This window comes from Carlito syrichta, unplaced genomic scaffold (assembly GCF_000164805.1).
Source record: "Carlito syrichta isolate Samal-C Ts95f unplaced genomic scaffold, Tarsius_syrichta-2.0.1 Scaffold303019, whole genome shotgun sequence".
NCBI lineage: Eukaryota > Metazoa > Chordata > Mammalia > Primates > Tarsiidae > Carlito > Carlito syrichta.
Window position 1 is genome coordinate 160084 of NW_007247115.1, and position 15732 is coordinate 175815.

The 15732-nt window shown below is 39.1% G+C and overlaps 1 protein-coding gene across 3 annotated transcripts in view; it reads right to left on the reverse strand.

The window, feature by feature from the left end:
- CUNH9orf135 (chromosome unknown C9orf135 homolog) overlaps positions 1-12953 on the reverse strand; it is a 77101-nt gene extending 64148 nt beyond the window's left edge. For 2 of the 3 annotated variants that reach the window (XM_008057459.2, XM_008057458.2), the window contains exon 1: positions 12709-12953. In XM_008057459.2, coding sequence (XP_008055650.1) covers positions 12709-12860 — 152 coding nt within the window. In that variant the 5' untranslated portion in view covers positions 12861-12953. The remainder of the gene's footprint in view (positions 1-12708) is intronic. The other variant, XM_021712030.1, reaches the window with a different exon arrangement.
- Positions 12954-15732: the final 2779 nt, after the last annotated feature.

Below are 15732 nucleotides of genomic sequence, written 5' to 3' on the forward strand. Positions count from 1 at the left end.
CTATTAGCAGTTAAGTTTTTTAGGTACTACCCCAATCCCCACATTGTTCAAGGGTCAACTGTAATTTGGGCATATGGAGGGAGTGATAACTTGTCTTTTTGCCTTACAGGTTTTTAAACCAAGAAGAGCCACGGCTAGGCTTAATAAAGAAACTATGGTACAACATGAGCAGACCCTGGATTTTTTACCTATAACTAGATGGAATTTGGGTTATCTTCCTTGGGTAAATGGATATACATGGACTGTACAGGATATAGGCTGGTCAGAGTGGCTCATGCCTATAATCCCAATACTTTGAAAGGCCAAGGTGGGAGGATTGCTTGATCCCAGGAGTTTGAGACCAGCTTAGGCAGCATATCAGGATCTTGTCTTCACACACAAAAACATTTAAAAAGCAAAATAGCAGAGAGTGGTGGCACATGCCCATAGTCTCAACTACTTGGGACACTGAGGTAGGAGGATTGCTTGAGCCCAGAAGATCGAGGCTGCAGTGAGCCATGATTATGCCACTGTATTTCAGCCTGGGAGACAGAGTGAGAGCCTTCCTCAAAAAAAAAAAAAAAAAAAAAAAAAAAGCATAGGATATAGCTAAAGCAGTATCCAGAAAAAAATGCAAAGTTTTAAGCACTCATATCATTAAACACAAAATGAAAAAAACAAATAAATGAAACACCTAATTCAAAAACATAGAAAAAGAACAAGCAAACCAAAAGAAATTAGGATAGAATAATTTAAGATAAAAGCAAAATTAAATGAGTTAAAAGCAGAAAAAAAATAAAACCGAGAAACAAATGAGTAAGTAAACAAAATAGACAAATGCCTACCTAACAAATCAAGAAAAAGTACAGGGAGATACAAACAACATAGAGGGACATAATGGTCATATAGTGAAATATTATTATTACTATATTTTTATTGTTAAGCAACAAAAAGAAATGAAATACTGATAAAACCTACAACACAGATGAACCTGGAAAGCATTACATAAATCACAAAAGACCATATTATATTGCATGGCTCCAATTAAATAAAATGTCCAGAATAGGCAAATCTATACACAGAAAATTGATTAGTGGTTGCCTGTGACTGGAAGACTGAGAACTGGGAGCGGTTTGGGGGTAACAGCTAAGGGAAGCAGAATTTACTTTGGGAATAAAATGTTCTAAAATTAATTGTGGTAGCCGGGCTCGGTGGCTCAGCCTGTAATCCAGCGCCTTTGGGAGGCTGAGGTGAGTGGACTGCCCGAGCCCGTGGGTTCGAGACCCGCCTGGGCAACTTGGCGAGAACTCATCTCTGCAATAAATCAAAATGAGCCGGGCATGGTAGCGCACGCCTGTAGTTCCAGCTACTGGAAGGCTGAGGCAGAAGGATCGCTGGAGCCCAGCAGGTCGAGGCTGCGGTGGCCGGAAGCAGCCACTGCACTCCAGTCTGGGCGACAGAGTGAGACTCCAACTCAAAAAAAAAAAAAAAAAAATTAATTGTGGTGATGAATGCACAACTCTGCAAATACTAAAAGCCATTGGATTGTATGCACTTTAAAAGGGTGACTTGTGTGGCATGTGAATGATATCTTAATAAAGCTGTTAAAAATAGATTATAACTATCAAAATAGAAGAAACAAATTTAAATTATTAAAGACTATTTTTCATAACTCTATGCAAATATATTTGGAAAGCTAGAAGACATACATAACTTTCTAAGAAAAACTATTTCCCAAAATTGTCCCCAGTAATGACAAGAAGTCTAAACAGACAATTTCTAAGGAAAAAATAGGAGAGCTGTCAAAGAAAGAGTTATGTCTCCCCAAAAAGCTTATTTGTGCCTTAATGTCTAACAGGACTTACTACATGCCTTGACCTGCTCATTTGTTAGAGCTACATGGGCAGGGGCTAGGCACAGAGTAAGATCTATCACGTTACATTCACTACCCTGACTCTGACATAAGAGGACACCAACCAGAAGCAGACTTTACAAATTACTTACATTTATTATAGGATTGATTGTTTAATATACAAAGAAAAATCCCAATTAAAAACCATACAATCTATCCAGACTACAATTTTCTAAACGTGGGCATAACATCTACTTCTTTTGTTAGAGCTCTGGGTGGAAGATCACAATATCTTAATCTCTAGGTTGCCTGTGATGACCCATTTGTTGCTTTATTGGCATGCACCCTACAAGAAGAGCAGGTGCCACTGAGCTCTGAAAGCTCAGGATTCTTATACAATAATGAGTGGGGAATTCCCTTTTTGTGACAGGATCTATTACTGGATCTCTAAGAAGTGCTGCTGTTCACACTCTTGCTATAAATGGTCCTATGCAAACTAGCTAACCTTAATGTATTGACGCTAGATACATGTTAGTCCTGCTGTTCCCAACCATCTGGTTGTTGGTTTAAGGATATGCAAATTAGACACCATTTAGCTACAGGAATAAATGCTGTTAAGATGCTATAGTCACTCCTGGGACTAAGAGTCACAATTCTCACCATCACATCACAAAATACCAATTATTATGCAACCAAAAATGCCCACACGTATTTCCAAAGACCCTTGGGGAAGGGGTATTACTGCCCTCAGTTGAAGTCTAATGCACCATACTTTAGTCCTCCTTGTGGAGTCCTCTGAAAGACTTTCCCTGGTCCAGGAGGACTAAGTTAAATCTTCCTTCTGGATGCTCCCAGAGCACTCTGCTTACCCCTAATCTTAACTCATATACAGTTCGTTGTAGTTGCTAGTCTTCCCCACTCCTGTCTCACACTAACCTTTGACCTCCTAAAGGCAGGAAAGATGTCTTGGTTACTGTAAAATCCCCAACTGAGCAGAGTGCCTGTGATATAGCAATGGCTTTATAAATATACATTTAATAAGTGTCATTCAAAAAGGAGCTTTGCATCTAGAAAGAAGATAATGGGGAAAATTGGTGATTGTTTTTAAAGCTTATTTTAAGTTTCTGGATACTTGCTGAGCAATTCAGAATTTGTTTAAATATTTTAAAAATTGTGACAAGTCATTTATTCCTATAGTCTAATTTCAAAATAATCTTTCTCTCACTTGCTATAAAAGGAAGCTAAATTCTTTGCAATGAAGCTTACTTTGCCATACATAAATAGCATTACATTAATTCTTTTTATTTAATTGAACCCGGAACAATCTGATTGGAGATCTAATAGCTCACCAAAAAAAAAATAATATTTCTGCCAATGAATTCTCTTTGTGATGCATCATCATAACTTAGTTATAACAAAATAACGAAAATACATGGTGTGACGAGTAACAAAATATAATTGTATTTCAAAGTGAAATAAAGAAAACAGTAATAAAAGATTAGTGTCTATCAAAAACAATTATGAGTATTCAAATGTATTCATAACTTACCTTTTCAAAGCATCACAAAGATATGTTCACCTAATCTCTACAAAAGATTTCTGCCTTCTGCCCATTACATCGGAGGTCAGTTTTTTAAAACTGTATCGGATAGGTGTACAATGGCAAGGAAAGGGGAGTTTAAAGTGAAAACAACATCAAATGTAGGAAATCTCCAATATATTGATGGGTTATGCTCTAAACTTTTACTGTAAAACTACATGTTTGGAATTTGGAATTCCTTCTCCATTACAATAGCACTCTCTAGGATGGCCAACCCAGCACTTTTTCTTTCTCTTGGGTATATCCACCTTGCTCTATGATTCTTAGAGAGCCAGCCACCATGTTTCCATCTGACCTTGCCCAGCCAGATGACCCCAAACAGATACTTGACCCAGGGAAAGACATATGCTAAGATTTTTAAAATTCAGAACTGAAAAGACCTTAGAGCCAATCTTTCTTTGTGAAATGAAGGTGTAAGGTATACGTTCCAGAACTGCAGCAGCCATGTTTCCCATAGTCTTCCATGATAAGACAAAGCAAACCCACCAAGAGGACAGAGGAGTAATAAAGCAAGACCTGATAACATTTGCATCCCTTGTTCCAATTGTTCCTAAGGCCTAGCTGTATCCCTGCCCTTCTTATCTGGTAATCAACCATCTAGAAATATCATAAGTTAACTCATTCTGTTTGCTTAGGCTAGTGCAAACTGAATATCTGCCATTTGCAACCAAAAGAGTTCTGGCCAGTACACACAGGAAATGGTACCAATGGGGACAAATTCCCAGGGAAACTCAGAGGAGTTTATCTAACAATACTACTTCTAGTACTACAAAAAAATCCCGAGTCCTGAGTTTGGGTACTCAGTGTGATCCTCTCCTTATCAAAATACCACTAAAGCCACTAAGCCCCACATTCTTCTAACTTCCTCCCTCAGCCCTGATACCCTTACATAGAAAGAAATAGTCAGTGAGTTATAAGAAAGACATCTTAGCCGGGCTCGGTGGCTCAGCCTGTAATCCCGGCCTTGGGAGGCTGAGGTGAGTGGATCGCCTGAGCCCGTGGGTTCGAGACCAACCTGGGCAGGCGAGACCTCATCTCTACAATAAATCAAAAATTAGCCGGGCGTGGCAGCGCACACCTGTAGTTCCAGCTACTTGGAAGGCTGAGGTGGAAGGATCACCGAAGCCCAGCAGGTCAAGGCTGCGGTGGCCGGGAGCAGCCACTGCACTCCAGTCTGGGTGACAGAGTGAGACTCCAACTCAAAAAAAAAAAAAAAAAAAAGAAAGATATCTTGAGGAAAAAGTGCTTATGACTATGTGTTAGAGAAAAGACTACGGCAGCACTACGGCAGCATTACAGTGAGGAGAAGGCTCCAGTTGTTCCCACAACCCAGTTAGGAGATGGTCATAAGGCTAAAAAGATGACTTGAGACGGAGGTACTTGAATACAGCAATGAACTTTCCTAATCCAAGTATGCCCACAAGGGAAAATGCCTGTTTGGTATATTCTGTCTTATTTTCATAAATGCCAGTTAAGTTGAGCAAACCTTCACACAAAGATCATAGCACAACCATTTCTATAATCATCGCCTTTCAAAAAAAGCATCTGATGGGAATTTCTTAAAAGAGAATAGCACTGAAAGAAAATGTAGTCAGGGCAAAAGGAAGCAGTGTCTCGGATTTCATCTTGAAAAATGGAAAACAAAGAAAGTGTTTTCTCAAAAAACTAAAAAGCCACTGTATTCAAAAGCATTTGTAGGTAATGTGCGTATGTTGAGGAATAAGAATGTAGGACTAGATTAAAAATAACTGTGGCGTAGGAGCTACCATTATAGAACACAGACGAGAATGAAAGGGCGGCTAAGCCAAATGAATGTGAATAACATCATCCTTCATACCCAACATAAACTAGCAATTAAAAAGATATTTTTAAAAAACTCATAATAAACCATGAAGGGTGACTCAGACTCTGAAATAAACAAAGTATTGTGTCTAAATTCTGATCATTTAGAGAATGTTTGCTTCCAGGGAAAAACTGTAGAAAATGATATAAAAAATGGTAAGTAATTGTTCTTTACTCTTATTATGAAAATAATACCCATTCATTTTGGAAAATGTAGAAGTAGCAAAGAGAAAAAAGGACAAGTAATCCATGAATCCACCATCCAGTAATGAATAGCTTGTGCTATAATGGTGAATACCTTTTCAATCTCTTTTCATCGCATATAGACACATTTTTTAGCCAAAGAGAGAATTCTAGTACATCCTATTTTTTATTACTTATTTATAATGATATTATATTTTTACTTACTTATAAAAAGATTATATTTTTAAATCTTTGCTCTTTACTGGACTTTCTTTAAAATAACCTTTTGCTCTAATAAATCAGAGACATCCACATTTGTTTTCGGAAGAATTAGGACTGTTTCACTAGAATCTGAAGAAAAATAAAGCTTCTGACTGACAAGGTGAAATTTTTAAGTCCTCAGTGAAATATTTTTCTTTAAATCAGGCATTTTGAGAAAGAACAGGTCTTTTAAATTCCTTATGCTTTTACTGACGACAAGAACCAGAAGCTTCCAAACATATCACAGGGAGGAAGCACAAGTTTATAATTTATCATCCGAAGAAGGGCATTTTAGGAATTGAAAGAGGGTCTCATGATAAGTCTCAGTCCTAATGAGAGAAAAACAATCCTGGGCAAATCATGGTGTATGCGCACCCTCTCTATAGGGCATTTTGATGCAAGCTGAGTTGAGAGTCATCGGGCCAGCTGCAGGATACCTTGTTGAGAAATGAGGTGCCTCTACCACTGTGGCTGTGAGGTGACCAGCCTAAGTCAGGGGCTGGGGGAGGACAAGCCTGACACTTCCAGGGATTTGCAGTACCCACAAGAGTCCAAGAGGGATTGAGTCTGTAAGCAGAAACACTGGGTTTTCAACAAACCAGCAGGAGCAGCCACAAATTCGCCAGCAGCAGGCACTGCAGTCAGCCTGGATGAGGTGAGCACGAACAGGGACCCACACATAGATCTAGAGGCCTCACTCCCCCATCCCCAGAAGAATAGCACACAACCTGAGTCCCCTGTATATGCACAGATGGTACTGGGGGATGGAGAAGGTGGAGGAGGAAGGTCTCAAAGAGTGGGCACTGTTCTGAAAAAGACTATTTTAACCTAAAACAAGCTGTTTAAACTTGAAGAGACAGAGATAAGCTTTAATTGGCATGTTTGAATTTTTCTCTAGTAACCAATAGCTGAAAAGTTAGGAGGATCAGTTTTAGAAAATTTTATATATGCATGTGAGTTATATGCAAATTTCTAATTCTGCTACCCACTAGATAGTGAATATATTTCCGTCCTTAGTCTACTATTACATCATTTTCAATGCCTGAGTGATATTATAATTTGGAATTTTTAGAGTATGAGTTAAGAAATAAAAATATCTCTTTAAAGTGTAAATATCACGTGTTCCTACCTTAACTCAAAATGTCACTAATGGCATGTCACACCCACTGCAACTAGGAACAGTACAAGCTTAGCTGCCATTTTTAAACTCTTTTCTAACAGAGGTCTAATAGGTGTCACTCTTCCAAGTTCACTTATACAGAGATGACCAAACATGCTGCCAAGTTGTCCTGCAGCATCAGGATCTGGCTGATAATAATAAAATCAGTACTGATTTTATTATGAATTTGTGCTGTACTGTAGTCTTTACTGAATCTCAGGGCCTCATGAAAATGTAATGGTTTTATATATAAAATCTAGGGCCCAGCCGGCAGTGACTTTTGGGCTTCTGTGTTCTTTCTATCTGCTCATTTGTTCACTTATTTGATAAACATTAATTGAGCACCTACTGTATACCTGTCCCTTGTCCTGAGACTCGCTTTTCTCCCTTCTAACTATTGACTCAAAAAGCCCCTTTAAAGTCTCTTTTCTCCCCTTGTCAAATTAAATGCTGTGTGCATGGAAAGCACACAACCAAACTTGTTTTAAATGTGCAAAGTAAGAGTTTATAAGCTTTCAATTGAGGGCTTATGTCTACATTAAAGGTAGAAAGATTACTTAATAGAAGGGAGACCCTTGTGGATTTTAGCAAAGATGCAGCTGAAGCACATGGTTGCTAAGGGGCTTCATTTTTTCTTTGCTTTTTTATCCTAGTTCTTGAAGATGTGTTGGAGATGGAGTGAGATGGAATTGCTGGCTAGCAAAGATCGGCGTAACTCTAGCTTCTTCCTTGGTGATATGAGGAACTCTACTTCCAGGTTAGTACCTAAGAAAGTCATTGGTTAAAATGCAGGAAGAATGATGAAGCAAAACAGAAAATTCACTCTATGTTCTATGTTAGTACACAGAAGATATCCTGGTGCCTTGGAACTGGGATCTCCTCTAAATGTGGAGTGCCTTAAATACATATGAACTCCTTGTTCAAAGGGCACAATAGGGTAGAAGTCTGAGGAGCTTTACAGAAAGTTGAGTTTTCCCCCTTTAATTCTAATTCTAACTTATTACCCTGCTCAAATGATTTTGAAAAAATCTTTCAAACTATGAAGTCCCCTACCCCACAGTTATTACCACATTCCCCTCCCCGTTTTTTTCTCTTTATCTTTCTGGTTTCTTCCTATGGGGGTGGGGAGTAAAACGCCCAGGTTTTTTAATTTGGGGCTTGGGCAGGAAAGAAAAGTAATTAAAATTACAAATATATAAAATTAACCTGAGTCCTTAAAACTAAGTATCACCATGGAGACCAGAGCAGGAACTGTCTCCATGGAGATCCGAATGAATTTTTTTTTGGCTTTAAACTATTATCACTTGTTACCAGCTATCAATTTGGCCAAAGGAAAGATGAGAATGAATGAATGTGTGAATATAAGGATTAGTGTCACATGTGAGAATTTATTAAGGGGCAAGTATCAGTTGCTCTGGTTCTTAGTATTCCAGTATTCCAATGAGTGGGAAGATAGTCTAAGAAATAATTTCCCCTTAACAAAGAATTGCTAATGGAATCCTCTGATGATCTGGCTCCATAAATACTACAGGAATGAGTAGGGAAAGATAACTTCTAGAAAAGGCATCTCACCCGAAGCCTCAAGATATGATGAGGGGGTTATGGCTCTGTCTACCACTCCAGTTGCAAGAAAGACATAGCTCTTTGGCAATGTCCCATCCCAATAATGGACTAGAGATATCTCCTAACAGGCATTCTGGGAATGGTATTATACTTTATTATGACTATCATACAAAAATGTTTTTAATATGAGTAGTGAGGTCAAACAGACTTCTAGCACATGCCAGATAAAGAGAAACATAGAAAAGACTCAAATGTTTGAACTGTATAATTAGATGTTAAATCAGAATTTCTCCCAGTTACAGATTCTATTTTGTACCTATAGGTATAGTCACTTAATTGATCAGATACTCAGTTGAGAGGCCATGCAAATGGTGTGTTTATAGGTACTAGGTGTTCATCAATTAAATAAGAAATTGCTAATAAAATATTAAAATTCAATAAAAGTTTTAATATATTATAAAGCAAGCCACTACAAAGCTAACAATTATGACCAAAATGCATAGAAACAAAAGTTAATGACATCATTCATTTAGAAGTTTACACAATCTGAATCTTATTCAGCTTTTAAGTACAGATGTTGGTGACTGATTGGATATGGAAGAAAAACAAGAACGGCAGCAGTACAGTCAGCTCAGAAAATGCTGGTGTTTCTCATATTTTATAGTCCATTATTTGTAATTCAAAAATCAGTACTTGTTCTGTAAAGTCACCACAAATAGAGAATACTGAACAATTGTTCCTATAGGAAATATAGGGTTAGGTTCCTGTGAACCTTGGTAACACAGTTTTTTCAATCAATCAATACATAACCTTTTTTTAATGTGTGTTTCTGTTTAAAGACACCTTGCTTACTATATATTGTTGATTCATTAACATTTAATTTACTGCTAATGACACTACAATTTATACCTGTATGAAGCTTTCTAACACTCATATTTTCCCCATGAGGCATACATATCACAGCCTTCTTGCACTAAGCACTTCCTCTGGGGGCAGGCTGCAGTGCAGTGACATGCTCACGGCCACCCCAGGGTCAGCCTGCTGGGCTCCAGTGATCCTTCTGCTTCAGCCTTCCAAGTAACCGGAACTACAGGCGTGTGCTTCCACACCTGGCTAATTTTTTATTTATTGTAGAAATGAGGTCTTGCCAAGTTGCCCGGGCTGGTCTCAAACCCGTGGTCTCAGGCGATCCACTTGCCTCAGCCTTCCAAAGTGCTAGGATTACAGGCTGAGCCACTGAGCCTGGCTGGGGCCATTTTAAACAATAATACCACCAACAAAAAGCAAAAAAAAAAGCAAAATGTGTAGTACTCACTAGACCTTGAAAAGGACACTTGTTTACAGTATGACCGCTGAAACAAAGGTAGTGTGTCACTTTGATCACATGCACATTGAGAAATTCCAATTGTTTTCCCTTTTTTGCTGCTCTGCACTTGTTGACAGTTGATCAAACAAGTGCCTCAAGAATTGATTTTGAGTTACAAATAAATTTTAGTAAGTAGGTGAATTTTCAATTCAGAATCCACAAATTATAAGGATCAACTCTACCTGTCAACTATGAAGAACGACTTCTATTTCCTATGGCACTGTTTCTTACTATTCCATTGCACTTGCCTGCTCTCTACTGTCCACCTATGAAGTTCCTATTCTTAGATCAAAACCATGCTCAGGAAAACACACATATGTGCGCGCGCACACACACACACACACACACACACACCTTCCTGTCATCTTCGCTTCTTATAATCATCTCTATTTTCTAGAAGTCAAATGATACTGAATTTATTGACATTATCCTCCTTTATCGGCCTATGAGACTCCTTGATGTCAATGACCACTTTCTAATATATATAAATAACCTCTACTGTGCTTACTATGTGCCAGGCTACATGTTAAATGGGGCTTCACATACTATACTTCATTTAATCTTACAATAATCCTATCAACCCATTTGACAGTTGCAGAAACAGAGGCCCAGAGCAGTCATTTACCACATTACATAGTGGCAAAATTGGTATTCAACTCTAGAGCTCAAGCTTTTTTTTTTTTATTTTTTTGAGTTGGAGTCTCACTCTGTCGCCCAGACTGGAGTGCAGTGGCCGCTTCACCTCAGCCTTGCAAGTAGCTGGAACTACAGGCCCGCGCTACCACACCCGGCTAATTTTTTGATTTATTGTAGAGGTGAGGTCTCACCAAGTTGCCCAGGCGGGTCTCAAACCCACGGGCTCAGGCAATTCACTTACCTCAGCCTCCCAAGGCACGGGATTACAGGCTTAGCCACCGAGCCCGGCTGAGCTCAAGTTTTTAACCACTGTATTATACTAAATAAAATGGAATTAGCTACCTATATTATTGACCACTTAATATTTTCCAGAAATGATGATAAATGCTTTACATAAATTATCTCATTGAATGTTTTTCCATCTCTGTGTTCCCAACACATAGCAAAGTGCATGACATGTAAATGTTTTTTAGTTTAATTTAAGTATTCCTGCTCCCAAGCCTTCCTGATAACACCAATGGTGTGACAGCCCTTTATATTTTCAGCAGTGGCTGGAATAATTTACAGTATTCCACTACCCTTCTCCCCTCACCAGGTTCCCCACCTCCTTCTCATTTATGTTCTTCTGTGGTTTTCCTATTGATGTCTCTGATGTTCACAAGGCATGTTTCAAAGCAATGGTAGTGCAGAAGACAGCAGAAGCACTATCCCTTTGCAAAAGGTCTTTCTCTTTAACAATAATGCCTAGTGGTGATTTATATTATGACCCAAATCCCAGTGGAGTAACAGAATCACAGTAGAACTAAGTGTGTTGCTTGAGGGTCATGAGGTAAACCCTATATGAGGCTAAAAGAAGATTTTCTGCTTCCAAGTATAGCCTTGAATTCCAAATCTATATAAACTTTCACACTGAGTTCAAAGTAGGTGAGAGAGTCAATTTTAGGGATAAGAAGTAAATGTAGAAAAGTAAGCTGTGAGAAAGCAGGGACTAGGCTTTGGAAAGTTTGCAAGGCAGAAACTGCAGGTCTCAATTACATGAATGAATGGGATCAAGTAGGTCTTAGCAGGCTAGAGTAAAAAATCATTCACTTCCTTTTAAAAAGCAAAAGTATAAAGTAGACAAGATTTGTTACTTCATTTCTCTCTTTCTTCCCCCTCCCCTCAAATGTTCCAAATACTGCAAAAGTAATTATTGTCAGCAATATAGCCAGAAAAATTAATCCAAAGGAAAGATCCCACTAACTGCCCTAAAAGATCCCACTTTTATCTCAGTATATGTCATGGTGTTGCTATTGGTCACTATGATATTTATAATTGAAGAAAATCTCTTAAGTGTATTTCAAGCCCAAGGCCTAAAGCACAGGAAGTAAACCAAATGCCTCTTGGGGACAGGTAAGAACCATATGAGTGAAGTTCTAGAGAGAGAACAAGACTCATCTTAGGAGTAGCTGGTGCTCGGCTCTGGTACATTCATAGTTACCAGGAGGAGTCAAATCCTCTCTCACCAGGTCTTTCACATTTTCAAGAGCAGGCAACCCTTGATTTGTAAGTGAATTTCTTCGTTTTAAATGTGGTCATCAAATTAAAAAGTGTAAAGAAAAAAGTGTAAACACAGTGCCTGCCAAACAATGTCTGTTGGCCTTACTCAGTGGGAGATGCCAGTTTGCAGTCTCTGCCCAGAAGAAACCAATAAGTAGCCTAGAGAATATTTAGGGAATATTTCAAATCACTCAGTGTGTCCCCTTCTTCTCTCCCTCCCCTCCTCCCACCAAAGAAATGGCAGCCCTGGGGGCTAGTCATCTGAACAGATATCACCTTTCACTATGCCATTGGCCTCCAATGCCTTTTAGGAGTAAGCATGTTTTTTCAGACACGTAATCTTCCAGATCTCTAAAAACACCCCGACTCCTTCCCTTGTGTGGATGATCTAAACCTCAGGTTGCCAGCGACTTGACTGCAGCAGGTTTGGTGTGTGCTAGGGAGTTGCTCCCGAAGCATTCTCTTATCTCTTCTTGGTTGTCCCAACTCTCACTCCCACCTTCTCCATGTCTCCTTCGAAAGTCTCTGTTCTCTTACTTTTCTCTCTTCTCCCCGTCCCACTTCTCTTTCTTGTCTCATCTTTTTCTTCTCTTTTCCTTCTTTTTCTACGCTTCTCATTCTCTTTTTCTGCTTCCTCTCTCTTCTCCACTCTTGTCCCCTCTCTTTTCCTGTCCCATCCCTTTTTCGCTCCCCCCCCTCCCAGCAATCGGGAACTTCGGGGAGCTCACCAGGAATACACCAACACGGGTTTCGAGTATTTCTTGTGCTGGGAGCGGAGAGTCAGGGAGCCCTTGCGCTCCAGCAAGTCCGGGGGGCCGATCTCAAACCTGTATTGCTTACTGTGGCACCAGTCCTGGGAGGAGCTGTCAAGGCTCTCCATGGGCCTCTTCGAGGTTCAGACCTCAATTACATGAATCTCAGAGGATTTCCCGCGGCGCCTGTCCTGCCCTGCCCGGCGCGAACACATGAACCAGGATTAGGCGTCTCTCGTCTCCTAAGCAACCGGGGCGGGGTCAATGGAGGGGCGGATCCCTCCTACGTACTAGCCATGTTTTCCCAGCCCTTGTAATTACTGATAATAAACTACATTTCCCAGAAAGCAGTGAGGGTAACGATCGGGCTATATAAACAATGAAAGAGGAACTGCATCCTGAAAACTGTAGTTTCGCCTATTCCCAGTAGCAGCGGTTTGGTGGAGTTAGGGTGGAATGGTGGGTCAGTTTAAGAGTAATGGTTTCCATAAATTCCCAACGTGTCTTACTTTAAGAATACCACATGTACACAAAAATTCAAACTGAAAAACAGACAAATTAAGAGATAATTCACATTACAAATAAATCCTCTGGTTTGCAAAAGATTTATTATAGTGCTCCGATAAACAATGAGGTACTTTTCTGGGTCAGATTTCACAAATTTGATTACACCCAACTGCTAAGTGCTTTTCTGTGAGCAGTGTGGCACAGTGTGGGGACCTGTGGTACACTAAGGTCCCTATTTTACTGAGAGCCACAGTTAATCTATGTTATTTAAAACCAAAGAAATAGTCTGCCATTGGCAGCTAAGTGCTAGTAGAGCACTGACTGCTATTTTAGCCCTTTTCTACATGAAGGAATGAAAAGAAAAATATGTTACCTTACCAAGCTCAATTCTGTCCAAAGTATGGCATATTGCTGTTGCTCCACATATACCATCATCATCATTTGTTCCTGTGTTTATTTCACTTTAAGAAGTGCTGGTAACATAATATATTATACAACCAATATGTCGGGTCTCTGCAGACCATTTGACTCAAAGATGGAAGCTGCCCAGAGTCAAGCTCTTTCCACAGTGCAGGGGTGCTGCAGAGATTTGAAAGCTTTTCAGCATACCAAGTAGCAGTAAGTTAAGAAAACAAGCAAGCAACATAGCTTGTTATTTTAGAACTCCTTAAGCCAAGATGATTGCCTAGTTGAGTTTGTGAATATGCTTTTTGTTATGCTTGCTTTCCTTTTTGTTGTATCAGTTTTGTAAGCTTTATTGTCTTCTGTGTCTACTAAATACTTTGCAACATCCTAGTACTAGGATTTAGGAGATTAATTATCTGATATCCTCAAATTCAGATAAATTCCATTCTCTTTATATACACCAAGATATTCTGTAGAATTTTTGGTTTCTTGATTTTTTTATCAATAAAATAGGAATAGAACAGCACTCATTGCAGAGGGCTTCTGTGAGAAACACATAAGATATACACATACATTGAAAGCAGATAAAGCAGTGCCTAAGAGATAGATGCTCAGCCTTCAACTATATTTCAAGTATTGCTGCTATTATTATTACATTCTGACTTTATCTTTATCATTTGGGAAAAGTATCCTAAAATGTGGTGCTGATTGTGTGGAGTTTCCTGAGTATTCTCAGTTTTTCAAGCTTTGTTTATTTATAAATTCTTTTTTTTTTTCTTTCTGAGTCAGATTCTCACTCTGTCACCAAGGTTGGAGTGCAGTAGCATGCTTACAGCCACTACAGCCTTGACCTGCTGGGCTCAGGTGATCCTTCCACCTCAGCCTTCCAAGTAGCTGGAACCATGGGTGTATGCCACCATGTCCAGTTAATTTTTTGATTTATTGTAGAGACGAGGTCTCACCAAGTTGCCCAGGCTGGTCTCGAACCCCTAGGCTCAGGCAGTCCTCTTGCTTTTGCCTTTCAAAGTGCTGGGATTACAGGTGTGAACCACCTGCCCAGCCTATAAGGTTTCTTTGATGAATATTTTTTGAAATCATATTTTAAAATGAAATGTAATAGTCTGGATCAGAAAAATGTGGACAAGATATTTGCATACTTTACCAGTGATAATGATAATTTTGTATTCCTATAGAATCCTTTCTCTTCAAGACTATAAATAAGTGTAAATGTGAAAACACTGATCCTCAACATACTTGAGTTAATCCCGTTTTCCCTCAAACTTTATCAAACCAATAAAGTGTAGGGTGTAAAGCAATAACTTCTATTTATATTAACCCTTTCGAACCATAATATCCTTGGGGTGAGAAAATTAGAGCTTGGGGAGGGAACAGGGCTTTTCTGTAGGATAAATGCAGGCAGACCAACTCTGGAAGTGGAAATCTTGTCACTGAGTTTACTGTAATACATTTCTTTATTCGTTTTATCAAATCCTGAAGAGTTTGCCAAGAAGAACTGAGCAGGGCAGCAAACCTAAAACAGATATAAACCAATCAACTGTAAACAGCCTTGAGGACAAACTCCTCTACCATCTCCATTCTTTTCCTGTCTTAATGACCTCTGTTCACTTACCACATAAAGCTCCTGCTCAGGACCTCCTAAAGACACCAGCATTGTGTTTGTCTCACCATTGAAATTACTTTTCTCTACCAATGTCTTTCAATTAAGCTGAGAGACAAGAATTTAAATGACTTAAGAAAATTAATTTGCTTTTTTCTATGTCAAATACAGTTTAAATATATTAAAAAACTTCTATTTAATTGTATCACACTCAGAAATAGTGAAGCTCTAAGCAATGAGTGCATCGTTTTTTATTTTTTGACTTTTTTGTTTGTTTGTTGCTTAGTTCTCCAGGAATAGGAGCTTCCTATCACCCATCATATATACATCTACGGTTTCCCTTTTGAATATTATTTATAAAAATGTTGGAGTCCAGCCGGGTTCGGTGGCTCAGCCTGTAATCCCATGCCTTTGGGAGGCCGAGGTGAGTGAATTGCCTGAGCCCGCGGGTTCGAGACCTGCATGGGCAA